The following is an 18,758-nucleotide window of genomic DNA, read 5'->3' as shown; positions in this document are numbered from 1 at the left end:
GTCAGATGGATATTGTGATCATAGCCTGCCGACTGCTTAGAAATAGTGGAGAGAGTTTGGAGAGGTGCCCTACGCGTAAGTCTCAGGGTACTGGAAGGAATGTAGCGGTACCATGCTTAAAGAGGAAGAGAGATGCTATCCCACCTGTGGTCTTTGTGGCCCCATCACAGACAGTTGTGGTCCTCCCTACTCTGAGAGGCCTCGTCTAGGAGAATGATGTATGGAAGGACAGACTCAGGACAGGACTCCCTGACAGCCAATACTTTCCTCTCTTCAATGTCAAAGTCAGAAATTCAGAGGTCGTCCAGTTTAACTCCCTCTAGTCTGGCCCTGAAGAGATTTTTCACCAGCTTTGCTTATATACCTCATGATGTCTCCCTTCTTAGGAGCTCTACCCTTCTCAGGTTGCCTTTGCCACCAGAGAGAAAGGCTAGTTGTAGGAGGAGCCCACGTTAGATGATGTGTGTAGAGTCCACCCTGTCACTCCACCAGGGGCTCTCAGCGTCAGCAAGCAGGCGGACCCACGAGAGACGTGATAACAGTCCGTGTTCCGTAAAGGGAAGCCAAATCTCACCGATTCCTATGGTGGCTACCGAAGGACCAAGAACCAAGGTCACTAAAGAAAGAGCAGGACACTGAGCAGTGGTGACACACGCCTCTTAAATCCCAGCACTTGGGAAGCAGAGGAAGGCAGATCTCTGATTTTGAGGCCAGTGTGGTCCACAGAGTGACTCCCAGGACAGCCAGGGCTACATAAAGAAACCCTATCTCAAACCAAATTAGATAGCAAGATAATCATATTAACCATAATCATAAAGACCGGGGAGAAGAGACAGCATCTTCAGCAGAATGTTGGTTTGATAGAATCTTTGTGTGTGAACATATTTCTCCTCCTTAGCTTTGTCTCCTCCTCCTCCAGCTTTGAGAAAGTGTCCACTTAGCCGCAAGAGACACTTGGACTGCCTGAAGGTACCAGGGCAAACCTGACCACTTCTGGTGCCTTCCTAACCTCCAGCAGTCCCCACCATGCCTACACCACAGACTCTCTGAACACCACAGAGAGCTTCTAACCCATGATGTCTCGCATCCTCTTCCTCCTGGCTGCTGAGTTTTGTATCTCTCTAAAGCCCAGATCCAACAGCACCTCCCTTGGGAAATTTGCCCTAAATTTCCCCCATTTCCTCCACTGCCCTGGACACAAGTGACGCCATTGCAAGCAACTTTTATCTGGTCTCAGCTCAAGGAGTGGGAGCACGACACAAACCAGAGGTCTCTAGTTGCTAAGCATCCACGAGTTTATCATCTGCTATGAGCCAGGTTCTAGACTCTGCAGACACACCATAAAATCGACACGAATCTGACTCCCCCGCCCTGTTACAGACGACTCCACACCCGGCAGAGCACACAGAAAGGTCCTGAGTTGGTAATTTCCCCAACGGCTGGTTATGAAAACCACAAACACCTCCGTCTGACTGATGTTCCTCTCCTGCAGTCTTAGAGGTGGGGACAAGCCACCCTCTGTTTAAGGACAGCTAGCCATCTCCACTCTGGACCCCTGGCTTCCGCCCCTCCTCAAAGTCGACATTCCTATGGTCTTTGCAACCCTCTCTGCCAGCTGCCTTTTTCCAGTGATGTCACTACGGGGTGGAGCAGGAAAGGAGTCCATTACCAAGCAGGCATAAGGGCTCTGACTATAGACTATTTTAAAACAATCCTAAAGCTGACTAAAAGTTGTCCTGTTTTATATTAGCAACATGCGTCAGCAATTTTAACCCACGTCAGTAATAAAGCACTCCTTCCTCTTGAACAGATCGCTCCCTGCACACATTTGGTATGCCACTGGCTCTCTCCCCTAGCATATAAACAAGTGTCTCCGCTCTACAATAAAAGCCCTCTCTCTGTTCAAACAATATGTTCACACACAAAGATTCTATCAAGCCAACATTCTGCTGAAGATGCTCTCTTCTCCCTTCAAATCCAGGCTTCTTCTAGAGTGTTCTCTCTCTCTCTCTCTCTCTCTCTCTCTCTCTCTCTCTCTCTCTCTCTCTGTGTGTGTGTGTGTGTGTGTGTGTGTGTGTGTTTGTGCACATGTGTGTGGTCTCACATAGCTAAGGATGCCTCCTGAGGGTTGGGTATAGGATAGACATGTATCCTTATGACTGGTTTATGTGGTAGTGGGATGGAACCCAGGGCTTTGTGGATGGATGCCAAGTGAGCCACATCCCCAAGATTGATTCTCTACCAACTGAGATATCCGGGATCACTACACATCTAGATACTTTGACTCTGGCTCCACAGGGCTCTTCATTCTTCATCGGACTGACTACAGCTCATTCTCTCTATTGCTCAACTGCAATCGTTCTTGCCAAGATCACGTGACCACTATCCAGCCCTCGACTTGCCTGAGTGCTCACCATGCTCTTTTCTGGATGCTCGTCTCCCTGGACCACCACGGTATCGCCTTCCCTTTTCTACCCTTCAGTCTCTCAGCATCCCTCTCCCAATCTCTTTCTTTTTCCACAGGATCTATTATGTATCCCTGGCTGTCCTGAAACTCACTATGTAGACCAGGCTATCCTAGAACTCACCGATAGCTGCTTCCTCTGCCTCCCAAAGGCTTGCATTAAAGCAATGGCTCTCAACCTATGGGTCTCTACCCTTTGGTAAATATCTCCAAGACTATTTACATAACAATTCATAACACAGCAAAATGACAATTACGAATGAAGTAGCAACGAAAATAGCTTTATGGTTGGGGGTCATCACAACATGAGGAATTGTATTAAAGGGTCATGGCATTAGGAGAATTGAGAACCACTGGATTGAAGGCATGTGAAAACCACTTTTTAAACAAATGTTTTTGCTAAATAAATAAAATACCCAATAAAAGAAAAATACTTTTGTTGGGTATAGAGTTCACAGCTTTTGCTAGGTGAGCTATTTGACTCTCTGGGGTCTTTTGTTCGTTTTTTTAGATTAAGTGTCATGTCCTAGGGCTAGCTTCAAATTCACTATGTATCCCAGGGTGGCCTTGAATCCTAGTCCTCCTGCTCCCACCTGGGTGCTGAGACAACAGTCATTCACGTGGTCCTGAGCTGCGTACAAAGCTAGGTAAACATATGAACCAGAACCAGCAAGTGGTCTATCTCTATGTTCATGCCTTGAGTTCCTTCCCTGACTTCCCTCAATGATCTGTAAGCTGGAATCAACCCTTTCTTCCCTTGGGTTGTTTCTGGTCGGAATGTTTTTATCAAAGCAACAGATGAAGTGACAACACCAAGCTTAGTCGCTTCCTCTGACACCTACCACTCTGCAGCTGTGTTATAGCATGTATCACTTTCTTATGAGTTTAAAAAAAATCAACTTTCGCCCCTTTCCATGGAGATGTGAGGTTTTCAAGAGCCGGGTCTGTGTCTGATTGGTTTCTATTGCCCTGACACCCAGAGAAAGACCTGGATTAGAGTGTGGATCCTTTGGTAATGAGATGGCTCAGTCTAGCTTGACCACTTGAGTTCAATAGTAGAATCTATGGCGGAGGGATAGAGCTGACACTCCCATGGGGTATCCTCTGGCTTCTGCTTGCACTCCATGGCATTCATCTATGCTTGCTCTCCTCTGTCACCACACACACACACACACACACACACACACACACACACACACACTACACACACACCACACACACATACACACCACACACACACAGACACACACACCACAGACACACACATACACACCACACACACCCCACACACCCCACACTCACACACACACCACACCACACACACATACACACACCCACACACATACCACACACACCACAGACATACACACCACACACACACACCACACCACACCACACACACATACCACACCACACACACACCGCAGACACACACACCACATACACACACACCACACCACACCACACACATACCACAAACACACACCACACATACACCCCCACACACATACCACACACACACACCACACACCACACACCACACACACACACCACATACACACACACCACACACACACACACCACACACCACACACCACACACACACACCACACACACACACCACACCCACACCCCCCACACACACACGCACACACACCACACACACACCACACACACACCACACACACACACACACGCACACACACACCACACACATACACACACAGTACATGCCACACATACACACACACACACACACACACACACACACGCAGAATACATTCCTTTGAATTTTCTGGCTAAATGCACACACTCAGATCTCATCCTACCCTGTGAGTTCAAAGCCACAGACCTAGGGAACCAGCAAACACAGTCCTCCTGCAGGAAGCCGAGTGAGATCCTAGGAGCTGTCACATGCAAGCTGCTACTCGAGCTGTGGGATGCCCCCTGCCAGCCTCACTTGAATATGATCATGGATGAAGTCCCCTGTCATATAGGCCTGAGGGTTGAGCTGCTGTGCAGTTTTTTGTTATGCATGAAGGAGGCATGATGAAGCAGCAGACTCTCGGAGCTGGGCAAACCTGGACTCCAATCTTGACTGCCCATTCCTAACTTTGCAAGTGAGGTGGGCACTCATCCCTTTGGTCATGGGAACCCACCATATTGTCTGAAATACGGGTTTGTACATCTTTGGGTTTTTTTTTTTTTTTTGGTTCTTTTTTCGGAGCTGGGGACCGAACCCAGGGCCTTGCGCTTCCTAGGCAAGCGCTCTACCACTGAGCTAAACCCCCAACCCCTACATCTTTGGTTTTGGTTGGTTGGCTGGTTGGTTGGTTTGGTTTGGCTGAGACAGCATCTCACTATGTGCCCATCTGCCTGATTCATCATTTGAGGGCTGGGTTTTACAGACCTATGCTATTACCCCTGGTTCCTAATGTGTCCTTAGTATGGGATCAGATTCACCTTTTCCAGCCTTGGCTAGGTTCACTAGACGCTGCACAAAAGGTCTTGACTCCCAGCTCCACCCATGCCTTCCGCACTTCCACCCATGCCTCTTCATCTAGAGCACACTCTATCTTTCCATCTGCATGATATGTCCCCATCCCATCCCTCTAGGTGCCCGGGATACCTTCGCAGATGTCACCACGTTCCTGGAATCCTGCACTGCAGCTGCAACGGCCCACAGGCACCAGCCACTCGCCATCCGCGCCACAGTGCATGCGTGGAGGGCTGCTGGGCTCCCCTTCCGAGTGGGCCACGCACGTTCCAGCCACTTCCACCAGCGTGGAGAAGGCGCTCTCAGCTGCGGTGGCGGGGAAGGCTGCCAAGCCTCGCACTGTGGCACGGCACTGCTTGTAGTAGACACGCACTGAGACCAACGCCACGCATGCACCCACGTCCTGGAAGGCCAGGTGGAAGCCTTGACGGCTGAGGGGGCCAATCTCACGCACCTCTGTGTTCAGCTTCATCTTTCGCTCCCCCAAGTCGCCCTGCGTGAAGCTCTCATCAGCTGCGATGGTGTCAATCTTGCGGGGTCGGTTGCCTCCTAGGTGGGGATGTCCTCGGCCTAAGTCGGCCTCGGTTTCCAGGTAGTATGCGTTGAAGGTCTCTTTGCAGGTGCCAGTGGCGCCAGGTATGCTGCTGCAGTCACGCAGCGTGAACTGCAGCTCCACGAAGATGCGCTGCCCACGGCCACGGCTGATCCAGCCAGTCTGAAGCCAGTTGTCCTGGTTGGGCTCCAACACGTTGCACACTTGGTACGTGCGGATGGGACGATCATGTTCATCCACGCCACTAATCTCCTCCCACTGAGGCAATAGTACAGAGGACACCTCAGAGCCTGGCCTTTCTCCACCTTTGCCCTTCTCCTACCCTCAAGCCCCCTATAATATAAACCCTTAAAACGACAAAATGCAGGGTGAGGAGTCGCTTCAGAAATAAACAAGTACAATTTACCAGTTCACTTTCTTTCCAGTACTGGGGATTGAACCTAGGTTGCTGGGCTTGCTGGGCAAGCACTCTACCACAGATTTTTTTTTTTTTTTTGACATTATATCAACTAAGTTGTCCAAATTGGCTTTGAACTCACTCTTCAATCGGGCAGACTGAACTCACAGTTCTCCTGACTCAGCTTCCTGAGTAAGTGGGATTGCAGGCATGGGCCAGGAGGCCAGTCTTAATCCTTTTTGGTTGTTGTTGTTGTTGTTTTGTTTTGTTTTTTTGAAACAGAGTCTTACCCTGTAGCCTAGAATGGCCTTGATCTCACTGTATGTCTCAGGCTGGCCTAAAACTTACAGCAATGTTTCTCCCTCAGCCTCCAAAGTCCTAGGATTTCAGACGCGAGCTGTCTGTCATACCTGGCTTCCTCTTTTCTTCTCTTTCTTTTTCTTTTCTTTTCTTTCGGAGCTGGGGACCGAACCTAGGGCCCTGCGCTTGCTAGGCAAGCGCTCTACCACTGAGCTAAATCCCCAACCCCTCTTTTCTTTTTAAAATATGCAGCATCCCTTGGATTTGCATGCTGCCCTTGAGCAGGGACCACACTGATCTTCCCTGTACTGTCCTAATTTTAACATGTGTGCTAAGAGGCAAGCCCAGTGCTTATTTTTGTGGACGAGGAAGCTGAGATTGAGGGAGAGCAGCTTGACTGGATAGGTGCAGTGAATCCATGACAGAGCTGGGAGTGGTGACTAGAGTCACTCAGCTTTCTGCCCAGTGACCTTTCCACCCCGCCCCACCACCACCTTGCTTACTCGGTCAGTGATTGACAGCTACTTAGAGGTCTCCTGCGTGTGAGGCAACGGATGCTTGCTCCACAGTTCACATTTCTGCACTTGCACACAACCAGTTCTCCTATGTGTTGTTCGACTGACTGACTGAAGACTTGGTATTTTCTAGGAAGGCTCTGGAGAGCATGAACTCTGTATGCGTCATGGGCCTCAGTGAGTCACAGCTCTTGTTCCCAAGCCCGACCTGAGTCTGATCCGCAGGACCCACATGGCGGTTGGAGAGGTCAGACTCCCGCAGGTGGTCCTGACCTCCACATGCACACCATGGCACCGATGCATACATGCATACACGCATAAACACAATAAATAAATGAACAAATAACTGGAAAGTGTTAAATTCTTCCACAATTTCATAATATATAATGTACTTTAGCCACATCTCCCTATTATTCCCTCTAACCCCCTCCCCCTACCTCCAAACCACTTCTCAGCAGGTCCCCCTCCTACTCCCGTGTGTGTGTGTGTGTGTGTGTGTGTGTGTGTGTGTCCCACTGCATTTAACTAAGGGTGCCTGCTTGAGCATGGGTGAAGAGTCTTTGTAGTACATTTTGATCCTAAGTGAACACAGGGTGAAGGGATTGATCTAGGACGACTAGAGGGTCCTTGAGATGGGGGTTGCTCTTGGACTACTAGAGGTCCTTGGGATGGAGGGGCAGTTTAACACCTACCCCAGTGCTTGGCAGTGCAGTCCAGCCCAGCTCAGCCTGAGAGGCTTTGGAGTCCAGGAGGGTAACTAAGGAGAGGGGAGAACATGGATGTCAGAAAGCCACAGTGTCAGAGTAGGAGGGTGGGATCCATTGTTGGATTCGTCACGGATAGCTACAGGAGGGGACAGGACCCAGAGCAAAACTCCAGAAGATCTGAGAAGCTCAAAGGGAGCTTGAGAGGGGCAGCCATCGTGATTAGTGATTAACGAGGGCACCTCTATTCATTCCCTGAGGCTTGTGACCAATGACCACAAATGTAATGCCTTATGGCTTCCCCTCTGTCTTCAGTGCCCGATTCCAGCTTCTGCCTCTATGACCGTGTTGCCTTCTCCTCTGGCTCCAAGTCTTGCTGCCCTCATCAGGGCCATTGTGGTTGCAATGGAACCAATTTCCAATCCAGATTTGTCTCTTCGTATCAAACTACCCAGTCACACTGCCTTTCCCCCGCCCCCTCAAGGCAATGCTAACAAATTCAGGAAATTAGATCCTGGCTTTCTTTCTTTCTTTTTCTTCCCGAAGCAAGTGCCATTATTAGTCTTCTAGTGAGTCTATGGCAGATGCTCTAAGGTCAGCTTTCACATTAGGGATAGAAGCCAGTGATCCTCTCCACCCTCTCCAAATTCCCTAAATCATATTTAACTGTCAACTCGCAGGAGGAAATGAGTGGATCTGGGAATCCTTGGGTGCACCCCAAATCCACTCAGATCTGAGGTCATGGAGGAGACCAATACCTTTTTCATTTGTCTCCCGGAGCCTCCGGTGAAAATGAAGGGGAAAGACTACTTAGCAACAGGAAATATCAGAATTATTTGCTTCTCTGCCCAGCCCCTTTCCCAGGGGCTGCCGCTTCTACTGCCTTTGAAAGAATGTCATGGGCCCTTTCACACATAATCCATGACCCTCGCCACCTCCTCCCTACCAGAAAAGCTTGGAGTCACTTTATTCCCTCAGGATGTGACAGAGCAGCAGTCTGCATCCTCTCATCAGTTGGGCTCAGAGAAGCCTGGGTCTGGAGAGCAGCTCTGCTTAGAGCTTAGAGACAGGAAGCCAGGCCATCCCCAAATCTCAAAATATTACTTCCCTAGAGTGGTAAGGAAGCGGGGCGGGGGGGGGGCTTCCAAGGTGAGAGCCTCCAAGAGAGACTGACTCTGGAGGCAGCCGCGACGGTGGGCAGGGCCGCTGACAGTGCGCTGGGCTTTCGTCACCGACCCTGCTTGGGAATTGCATACTGGCAGGCATCTGCCATCCCGCGCCAGGACAGACCCTGCGGGCAGAGTCTGTTCCAGCATCTCAGGTTCTGCACCTGGTTGTGACGCGTCTGGATTCAATTGAACATATATATCGCTTCAAGAGGTGTGGGAGCATAGGCAAGACTCCGGCGCTAAGGTGGCCGACAGACCCAAATCCTCCGCAACGCGGACCGCGCGCGGTGGACTCGATCTCGATTCAGCACTGCGGACAGCACCTCGAGCGGCGTCCGGACTCTGCCAGTCGGATTAACATCCACCCTCCGGCTGTCCACACTGCGATCCCCGCAGGCCCCGGGGCTATTCTCCTCCATCCCGCCTCATGCCCTGGTCTCGCCGCATCCCCTCGGCTTCCCTGCTCCCTTCATCTCCCCACCCCCACACCTCCCACCTCCAATCACTCAGTCTGTCCGTCTCACCAGGTCCCTGAACCTGCCTCGGGCTCCTGTGGTCCCCAGTCTCTCTTCCCCAGCCTCCTAGGTCTCCAGACCTAAGCTCCTCAATACCCCTCTCTTCTCTCTCGCTTAACCAACCTCCCCTCTTTCTCTAGTTCTTTCCCGCTCTGCTGCCCGCTTGCTTCAAGCCCCAACTGAGTAGTCTCTCCAACGAATCCTTACTCCGCTCTTCTAGCCCCCCTCCCCAACTCCCTAATATTTGGCATCTCAGGCTCCCAGGCACAACCCACCTTACCTTCCTCGGCGGTCCCAGGCCGCCCGGGTCCCAGAAGCAGAGCAAGACAGAGTGGCATCAGGCAGACGAACAGGCGCAGCGGGTGTGGACCGGCGCCAGTCTCCATGGTCCACAGACGGAGCTGTCAGTGCGGCGGCGGCTCCAGCCTCGCCAGCCCAGCACCGCTGAGCAGTGCCCCCAGACCCCAGCGCCGGCTGGGGCGGAGTCTCGCTGGTCACCATCATCCATGGGGACCAATCGCTACGCATCGCCGCGGGAGGTCCACCAATCCGGGTCAGCAGAGGATGAGAAGGTGGAGTTTCATAGGCCAGGGGCGGAACGCCGAGCTGGAGGGGGAAACCAAGGGGTCCCGCAGATCTCCAAACCGTGGGGGTAGGGCGGCTCTGAGCGTTAGCAGGGTTGCCGGAGAGCGAGACAAGCTGGCGTCGGTGGACTAGAGACCCTTAAACCTTAGCTCTCTGAATCCTGAGAAGTAGGCGCTGTGGGCGTGGCTTACGGGGGGGCGGTCCGCGGGGAAGCGGTGACACTTGCAGCCTCTTAGCTAGCCTTGGGAGCACCCTTGTTCCCATTACTTGCAGGGGGTTTCCGAGCTTGATATCCTGACCTCAAGCTCTAGGGAGTTCTGGTGTCTCCCAGCCCTTGGCCTCTTCCTGTGTCTGCGGCTCCCAGTGTTGCATGGTTCGATCCCTCCTCCTTTTCCTCCCGCCCTCATCACACACACACACACACACACACACACACACACACACACACACACACACACACACACACACACACACACACACGGTGGCCGATTCCAGAAGCTGCTTGGGGAAAGAGTCAAATCGGAGACAGGGTCCCACCCTACCAGCACTGCTTCCTATGCTGGGAAACCATGTGGACGCTGAGATGCGGGCAGTGGCAGATTTTTGTACCAACAATCCGCTTCCCAGGTTCTTGCTTCTGCTGTCCAGGCACACAAGCAGCATACCCCACAACCTCTGGCCACGGTATGCTCAGGCTGGGGTTCTCCTCTGAGCTCCCCGGGAGAATGATGAGAAATGCAGACCTGGAATCTGAGGTCTCTGTGAAAGAGGCGGAGCAGTCCTCGAAGAGTTCAGCTGGAGCTGAAGAAGCCGCAAGGAAACGTGGGACACGACCTCTATTTAATGAAGGTCACTTATTGCAAGCTGAAGGTTTAACCATCTGGTGGGGGTGGTGAGGTCTGGGGCCTCCAGAATGAAGGAAGCAGCTGAGCGGCACCATTTGAGCTGAACTTGAGGGGAGGGAGTTCCATCCATCTTTTCACGGGGTGGGAGGTGGGGGGCGAAGTCCCTCTCCCTTTAGGTGCTACAACAGCCAGAGAAGCTTGGAATGTGAGTCACGCATGCACTGTGGGGTCCAGCACCTGTACATTTTGCTTAGACGTGTACTCCCCACCCTTCCAGCAAATACTTATGAGTACCAGGCTCAGGGCGAGTCACTTGTCTCTGCCACATTCCATACCTCTGGGCACCGAATATAAAGGGGATTCATGGCATCATAGATCACTGGTCATTCACAAGCCACTCTTGTTCTCTCTGTCTGTCTGTCCGTGTCTCTCTCTCTCTCTCTCTCTCTCTCTCTCTCTCTCTCTCTCTCTCTGTGTGTGTGTGTGTGTGTGTGTGTGTGTGTGTACACAAAAGAATTTACTGCAGGTACGGTTGTTGGACAGCAATAATGGTGAGTAGATGGAGGAATTGGTTTCCTTGGCCTCTGGGAAGAAAGGGCACCAGGAAGGGCTGGGCTGAGACATTGAGAGACTGGAGCCCTCTGAGGAAGCTAAAGGAGGTGTGGCCTCTGGGATAGGCAGTGTCTCTGAAATAAGAGCCACCTGAAGAAAGATACTTGTATCTCCCACCTTTCCCCTATTTCTATTCTCCTCACGATCAGTTTCCCCTCCCCCTCCCCCCAGAGCTGGGAGATGGTATTTTTAGAAGCTGCTTAGAGACCCAGGACTCCTTTCATTTCAAAATGAGTCCTCACTCCACCACCCCTCACCCACTTTCTTTAAAGCCAGGTTCTATCCCTTTGGAAGTCAGCAAGGAATCAGGCATGGCTTCTTACCTGAGTTCCAGGGACCTCAGCCAGAAGCTTTTGACCCTGGGTACAAAGCCAAAATGCTAGCTCCCTCTGAGCCACACAGGAATCTTTCAGGAGCTGAACAGATGGATGGGTAAAGCTGCATAGGATGCCCACAAGACACCTCTGGCTGTTGGGAGACTGTTGCACCCATAGGAGAGAAGTTGTCAGACAGAAACCCTAGGAACTAGGGGGTGGGGGGAGGAGCAAGAAGAGTGAACTAATCCTTCTCATTCTTCTTCTGAGCAGTTCACTTATACATTATAAAACCACAGCAGAGAAGTCCTCTTGTTCGAAGATTTATGCAAATCAGTCGGATCTTAATAGGCTGGACTCCACTCTTCCAGGAAGCAAGTGAAGAAATTCTGCACAGCACCTTCCTGCTTCTCTCTCCAGGTCCTTCTAGAGAGCAGGGCTTGGTCCTGAGTTTCCTTGTGCAGTGTTAGTTTTCTCCATGGAGGAGATGACCTTCTCTGTCCAGTGGGATACTCCCTGTGAAGCCAGACCTTTCACATTTACTAAAATCCTTTCAGTAATGTGTAGATGTGTAGAGGAATTTTAATCCAACAACGTGACTTCTTTGGCTGAAATACAAACACACCTTAGTCCACAACTTTAATCCCAAACAAATGTAGGTAAGGTTAGTTTGTAGAAGGAAGCAATCATGTTTGGAAATGATGCCTATTAGGGGCAGACAAAGTGACAAATCAGAGTAAGATCTGAAAGAGTGAGTCAGAGTCAGAGAAAGGAATGCTCAAATCTCATGAGAAGAGACAGGAAAGAGAGGACAGTTCAGTGAGTAGAGGTCAGTTGAATTTGGTTCACAGAAGGCAATTTTCCTCGGAGAGTTTTACAGAGACAGATCGAAGAGGGAACAAGCTAGACAAAGTGAGGACAGAATGAGGAGCCAGAAGATTCGAACAGATTGCTAGAGTTGATTTGAGGTCAGGCAGAGCAATCCAGTCAGAAGCTGAGAGAGGCCAGTTTGAATCAGTCAGCTTGGAGAGGAGTTTGGGCCAGAACAGCTGAGTTGAACCAGTACGCCAGAGATCAGAAAGAACTGGAAGGGATGAACTTATTCAGCAGTCGTCCTCTGAGATGACAATTAAAATAGGAGAATAAAAGCTACTTTTACATAGATGGATGTTATAATTAAGTTGGATCTGCATCCTGGAAGAGCACTTGAAATTACTTTTGGTGTTGAATCGGTTCTCTCGTGGTCCTTACAGTTTTCATGCTGTGTACGTGGGACCTTAGGAGACAGCAGTGTAGAGGAAGCTTCTCCCTCTGTGACTCCGGAGGATACGCCTATTAATCAAACCATTATTTATCATAGCCTTCTGGTGTTAGGAGCCAGCCAACCTCCAGTCTAGGTCAGGCCCTTTTCTAAAATAGCTCTAAGAGGGGGAAGGGGGGCAAAGAGGTGTGGGGATGGGGAGGCTGGCCATGGTGCTGAACCCTCAGGCCCAAAGAGCTCCTTGTCTGGGTTTCTGTCCATGGTTCTGGACCTCCCAGTCTGGACACTTCCACTTTAGCTTGGCCTGAGATTTCTCAGTGACTGCATCTCCATACTCAGTCCAGAAGTCACTTTCCTACTCTTCCTGCCTGTAACCAAGGATCTGTGGCAGGTATCTGTAGGATCTAAGCAGCCTTCATTTCCTGGAGTAAGAAATGAGAAGCCCCGGAATCACTGTTTTCTCTTCCGTTTCGCTCAGGCTCCCTCTTGAAGTATGATGGGAGGGAGCGAGGCTTCCTCTACAACCCTGCCCTTGAAGGCCACACGCAGCGTGAAACCTGCATGGACTATGAGACCCAGGATGGAGATCCAACGTTATTATGATTTCCATCGACTCATTACTGAAGAGGCTTCTAGATGTGCCGAGTCTGGTTTCACAGGTGTAGGGAGTACCTCAGTGGACAGAGGCCCTCCCCTCCATGGGGGAAACTAACTACACAAGGAAACTCAGGAGCAAGTTCTGTTCTCCAGAAGGATGTCGGCCGCAGAGCGGTACGGAGCTTTTAAAGAAAGAAAGAAAGAAAGAAAGGAAGGAAGGAAGGAAGGAAGGAACTTGGAGAGGTGGAAGTCGTTGGGACTCCCCTAGACAGCTGCCATGTGGCATCAGAAGTGACATTTCCCTTGGTGAGTTTATCAGGGTCCAGGCTTACAAACTTGACATGACAGGAAGGAGCTGGGAGATGGCCGCACTAGCTCAGCATCTATACTGCTGAGATTAGGGGCAGTACAGTAATTCTTGGTGAGAAGTGAGAACTGCCCAGGGGGTCAGAGCTGTGTGACTATGCCTCTGGTGCACTTTCCTACAGGAGGTTTTATGCAGGGAGCCACTCTGTGACATGGACAAAGCTGTGTGATGGTGAGGGAGGGACCGAGGGACTCTAGGGTTTGATGTTATCAGATTCTGATAGCCTCAAACCTCCAAATCCCTTGGCTGACCCCTAGTACAAAGAACACGATGTACCAACATATGTATCTCTAATAGTTTGATTGTTTGTTTACTCAAACCCCATTACATAGTGCTCCCTTTTAACAGTGTTATATCTATTAATAAAATTTGTACTTTCTGGATCAATAAGCTGGTTTAACTAGTAAAGGAACTTGATGCTAAACCTGATGACTTGAGCTTGATTGCTGGAACTCAAATGGTAGTAAGAGAGACTGGACTGTCATTAGATGTCCTATGACCACCACATATAAACCATGGTGTTCATATGCTACCATTCACACATGTAATGATACATCATACATATACATACATACATACATACATACATACATACATACATACATACATACATACTGTCTAAGTTAGGGTTTCTGTTGCTGTGAACAGACACCATGACCACAGCAACTTTCTTTTTTTTAAAAAAAGATTTATTCATTTATTATATATAAGCACACTGTAGCTGTCTTCAGACACACCAGAAGAGGGCATCAGATCCTCTTACAGATGGTTGTGAGCCACCATGTGGTTGCTGGGAATTGAACTCAGGACCTCTGGAAGAGTAGTCGGGTGCTCTTAACCTCTGAGCTATCTCTCCAGCCCCACAGCCACTTTCATAAGGAAACATTGAATCGGGGCTGGCTTGCAGTTCAGAGGTTTAGTCCATTATCATCATAGTGGGAAGCCTGGCAGCACACAGGCAGGCACGGTGCTGGAGAAGGAGCTTAGAGTTCTACATTCAGAACCTCAGACAGCAGGAAGAGAGAGTGACACTGGGCCTGACTCGAGCTTTTGGAACCTCAAAGCCCACCCCCAGTGACACACTTCCTCCAACAAGGCCACACCTATTCCAGCAGGGCCACCTCTCCTAACAGTGCCATTCCCTATGAGCCTGTGGGGGACATTTTCATTCAAACCACCACACACACGTATATTAAACCAAAAGCATTTTAGGTCCTTGAGTACCTCCCCCTTTGTGCTCCTGTCAATCAAAACAGCGTATTCCTTTCTAACGTAAATGATCTAAATAAAGTTTCCCTGTTATGTCAAAGATAAAAAAGTGAAAGAATATAAATAAATAAATAAATAAATAAATAAATAAATAAATGTAAAAATTGTGAAGTCAGGGCTGGGGCGGTCGCCCAGCTGTAGAGCATTTGCCTAGCGTGTACAAAGCCTCAGATTCGATCCCCAGCACCGCAGAAGCCAAGTGTAGTGACGTAGCCTTGCACGACAGCACTCGGGATATGGAGGCACGAGGACCAGAAAGAAGTTCAAATGAGCTGAGGTCAGCTTCAGCTACACAAAACCACATCTCGATTTTCTTTCTATGTAAGAACAACTATTTGTTACGGCTCAGATAACTCCCTGTAAGTTTTCAGTCACCCGCCCTCCCACGTGATCGCTGACACAGCCCCGGCTTATCTGGATGTTCTTTCTCGAATCCTCGCTCAGAGAAGCGACTTCTCTGCAGTTTCCAAGGTCAGTAAAGATTGTGATTAGCTAGTCGTCTTCACCCGGCCACTCGGGACATCCCTGGCCTTCTGAATTAAGGGTCTAAGACAATAACTTCCCATCGGGCAATGAGATGCATAGTCGGGAGAGGTGGCAAACACCTGTAATTCCATCATGCTGGAGGCTGACACAGGAGAATTATGAGTTCAAGGCCAGCCTGGGGTACATAGTGAAACCATCCTGTGAAGAGGTGGCTACATGGGTCAGAGCCATGGCCGCTCTTGCAGGGGATCTGAGTTTAGTTCTTAGTACCTCAGATAACTGTAACCATTTTATGCAGTTCGCAACCATTTTTTTGTTCTTGTTCTTGTTTTTTTTTTGGGGGGGTGCAGCAAACTTTATTGATAGTATTCAAGAGAGAAGGGAGAGCTCCCTAGGCCCCTCCTGTTATTATGGGGTCTGGGATGGAATTGTGAGGGAGGTGCTCAGGGTTGGGGGCTGAGCTGGGATGGGGACCCCTTAGCAACTGAGGGACTCTCTCTTGCTCTCAGTATCCTTGCTGGGCTGGGGTGGGTGGTCCAGGGTTTCTTACTCCTTGGAGGCCATGTAGGCCATGAGGTCCACCACCCTGTTGCTGTAGCCATATTCATTGTCATACCAGGAAATGAGCTTTACACAGTTGTCATTGAGAGCAATGCCAGCCCCAGCATCAAAAGTGGAGGAATGGGAGTTGCTGTTGAAGTCGCAGGAGACAACCTGGTTCTCAGTGTAGCCCAGGATGCCCTTTAGTGGGACCTCGGACACCTGCTTCACCACCGTCTTGATGTCGTCATACTTGGCAGATTTCTCCAGACAACATGTCAGATCCACAACAGATACATTGGGGGTAGGAACACAGAAGGCCATGCCAGTTCAGCTCTGGGATGACTTTGCCCACAGCCTTGGCAGCACCAGTGGATGCAGGGATGTTCTGGGCTACCCCACAGCCATCACACCACAGCATTCCAGAGGGGCCATCCAGTCTTCTGAGTGGCAGTGATGGCATGGACTGTGGTCATGAGCCTTTCCACAATGTCATGGATGACCTTGGCCAGGGGGGCTAAGCAGTTGGTGGTGCAGGATGCATTGCTGACAATCTTGAGGGAGTTGTCATATTTCTCGTGGTTCACACCCATAATAAACATGGGGGCATCAGCCAAAGGAGCAGAGATGATGACACTTCAAATGAGCCCTGGCCTTCTCCATGGTGGTGAAGATGTCCAGCTTCGCCCCACTTGATGTTAGCGGGATCTTGCTCCTGGAAGATGGTGATAGGATTCCCGTTGATGACAAGCTTCCCATTCTGAGCCTTGACTGTGCCATTGAACTTGCCATGGGTAGAGTCATACTGGAACATGTAGACCATGTAGTTGAGGTCAGTGAATGGATCATTGACGGTAACAATCTCCACTTTGCCAGATGTAGAGAAGACAGCTCTGGTAACCAGGAGCCCAATGCAGCCAAATCCTTTCACACCGACCTTCACCACCTGGTCTGCGGGATGAGGCTGGCACTGCTATCGCTGGAATAGGGAGGAGCAGAGAGCCTATGCAGTTCACAACCATTTGTAACAGCAGCACTAAGAGATTTGACATAGTCTTCTGACCTCTGAGGGCACAAGGCACACATGTAGTATGCATATATACATGTAGGCAAAATGGTTATGCACATAAGATAAAAATAAATATTTTTTAAGAGAGGAGGAGTGGGGCTGGAAAGATGGCTCAGTGGTTAAGAACACTGACTGCAGTGTACTTATATATAATAAATACTCTCAAAAAAAAAGGAGAGGAGGAGTGGCTTCGTGGGCTATGTCCCACTTCTTTGGATTTTTATTTAAAGATTTATCTATTTAATGTATATGAGTGCACTGTAGCTGTCTTCAGACACACCAGAAGAGGGCATCAGATCCCACTATAGATGGTTGTGAACCACCAGGTGGTTGCTGGGAATTCAACTCAGGACCTCTGGGAAGAACAGCCAGTGCTCTTAACCGCTGAGCCACCTCTCCAGCCCTCTTTGGATTTTTTTTTTTTCCGGAGCTGAGGACTGAGCCCAGGGCCTTGCACTTGCTAGGCAAGCGCTCTACCACTGAGCTAAATCCCCAACTCCTTCTTTGGATGTTTTAATTACACCGGTCTGAGCTGCTGCAGCTGTCATGGTGAAGGGTGGCATCTGAACTCTAGCCGTGAGCAGTTTTCAATTGGATATAACAGGAAACCCAGCCGACTCTGGCTCAGGCAGAAGAGAGATGTAAGGGATCGGAGGACATCTGTGTTGAGCAGCAAGGTGCTGTACTGGGATGGTGGTCCAGTGGCAATGTCACCAAATCACATGCAAGAAAGGAAAGCTTCCTCGGGGTCTCCAAAAAGAAATGCCAAGTCCCCGGCACAAAAAGAAAAACTACAAAGGGGGCTGGGGATTTAGCTCAGTGGTAGAGCTTGTGCCTAGCAAGCACAAGGCCCTGGGTTCAGTCCCCAGCTCCGGAAAAAAAAGAAAAGAAAAAAAAAAAAAGAAAGAAAGAAAAACTACAAAGGAAGGTGTGGCCTAGGAGCCAAGTTCAAGCAGCGCCATTGTCTGATATGTGTTACCAGAGGTCTCATCCCTAGCGATGGAAAGGAAAAAAACGAATGCAATTTAAATCTTACGACTGGCAATTCAAATGTCCAAGTTCAGTGTAACAAATGAATCTAACAGCAAATACTGTACAACTGACTGGAGAGTTACTGTGTTGGAAGACAGTTCTGTATTCAGAACTGAGACTGGGGCTAGAGCAATGGCCCAGAGGTTAGTGGCGCTTGCTGCTCTTCCATAGAACCTGAGATCGGTTGTGGCACTCACAGCAGGCTTCTCACACTTCAGCTCCAGGGGATCAGAGGCCCTCTTCTGGCCTCTGTAGGCACTGCACTCATGGCACACATTCATACAAACACACATACACACTCAAAAAGTAATACATCTTTTTAAAATATAACAGGGCAAGGGGTAAGGAGATGACTCCGTGGTTAAGACCATGTGCTGTTCTGGCAAAGGTCCTGGGTCCGGTTTCCAGCATACGTTTGGTCCTTGGCTCGTGTTCCGTGGGGTCAGACGCCCTCTTCTGGCTTCCTTTGGTACCACACACACATGATACACATGAAGGCAAAAACATTCACATGCATAAAATGAAAGTAAATTTAAAAACAAAACAAAACAAGGGCTGGAGAGATGGCTCAGCGGTTAAGAGCACCCGACTGCTCTTCCAGAGGTCATGAGTTCAATTCCCAGCAACCACATGGTGGCTCACAACCATCTGTAAAGAGATCTGATGC

The 18,758-nt window shown here is 49.8% G+C and overlaps 1 protein-coding gene, 1 non-coding gene and 1 pseudogene across 2 annotated transcripts in view; all 3 read right to left on the bottom strand.

The window, feature by feature from the left end:
* Epha10 (EPH receptor A10) overlaps window positions 1-10,644 on the bottom strand; it is a 34,594-nt gene extending 23,950 nt beyond the window's left edge. Inside the window, 4 exon segments of the mRNA NM_001395095.1 lie at window positions 5,094-5,772; window positions 7,419-7,483; window positions 9,395-10,153; window positions 10,180-10,644. Coding sequence (NP_001382024.1) covers window positions 5,094-5,772; window positions 7,419-7,483; window positions 9,395-9,500 — 850 coding nt within the window. The 5' untranslated portion in view covers window positions 9,501-10,153; window positions 10,180-10,644.
* On the bottom strand, window positions 6,452-6,557 carry LOC120103229 (U6 spliceosomal RNA). The gene has a single exon (XR_015621499.1). It is a non-coding gene; the product is annotated as a U6 spliceosomal RNA (small nuclear RNA).
* A 5,306-nt stretch (window positions 10,645-15,950) lies between the features above and the next one.
* On the bottom strand, window positions 15,951-17,607 carry LOC120102977 (glyceraldehyde-3-phosphate dehydrogenase-like; annotated as a pseudogene).
* Window positions 17,608-18,758: the final 1,151 nt, after the last annotated feature.

The sequence above is a fragment of the Rattus norvegicus genome, chromosome 5 (assembly GCF_021556685.1).
Source record: "Rattus norvegicus strain SHRSP/BbbUtx chromosome 5, alternate assembly SHRSP_T2T, whole genome shotgun sequence".
NCBI classification, from domain to species: domain Eukaryota; kingdom Metazoa; phylum Chordata; class Mammalia; order Rodentia; family Muridae; genus Rattus; species Rattus norvegicus.
This window is presented reverse-complemented; position numbering and strand designations above follow the sequence as displayed.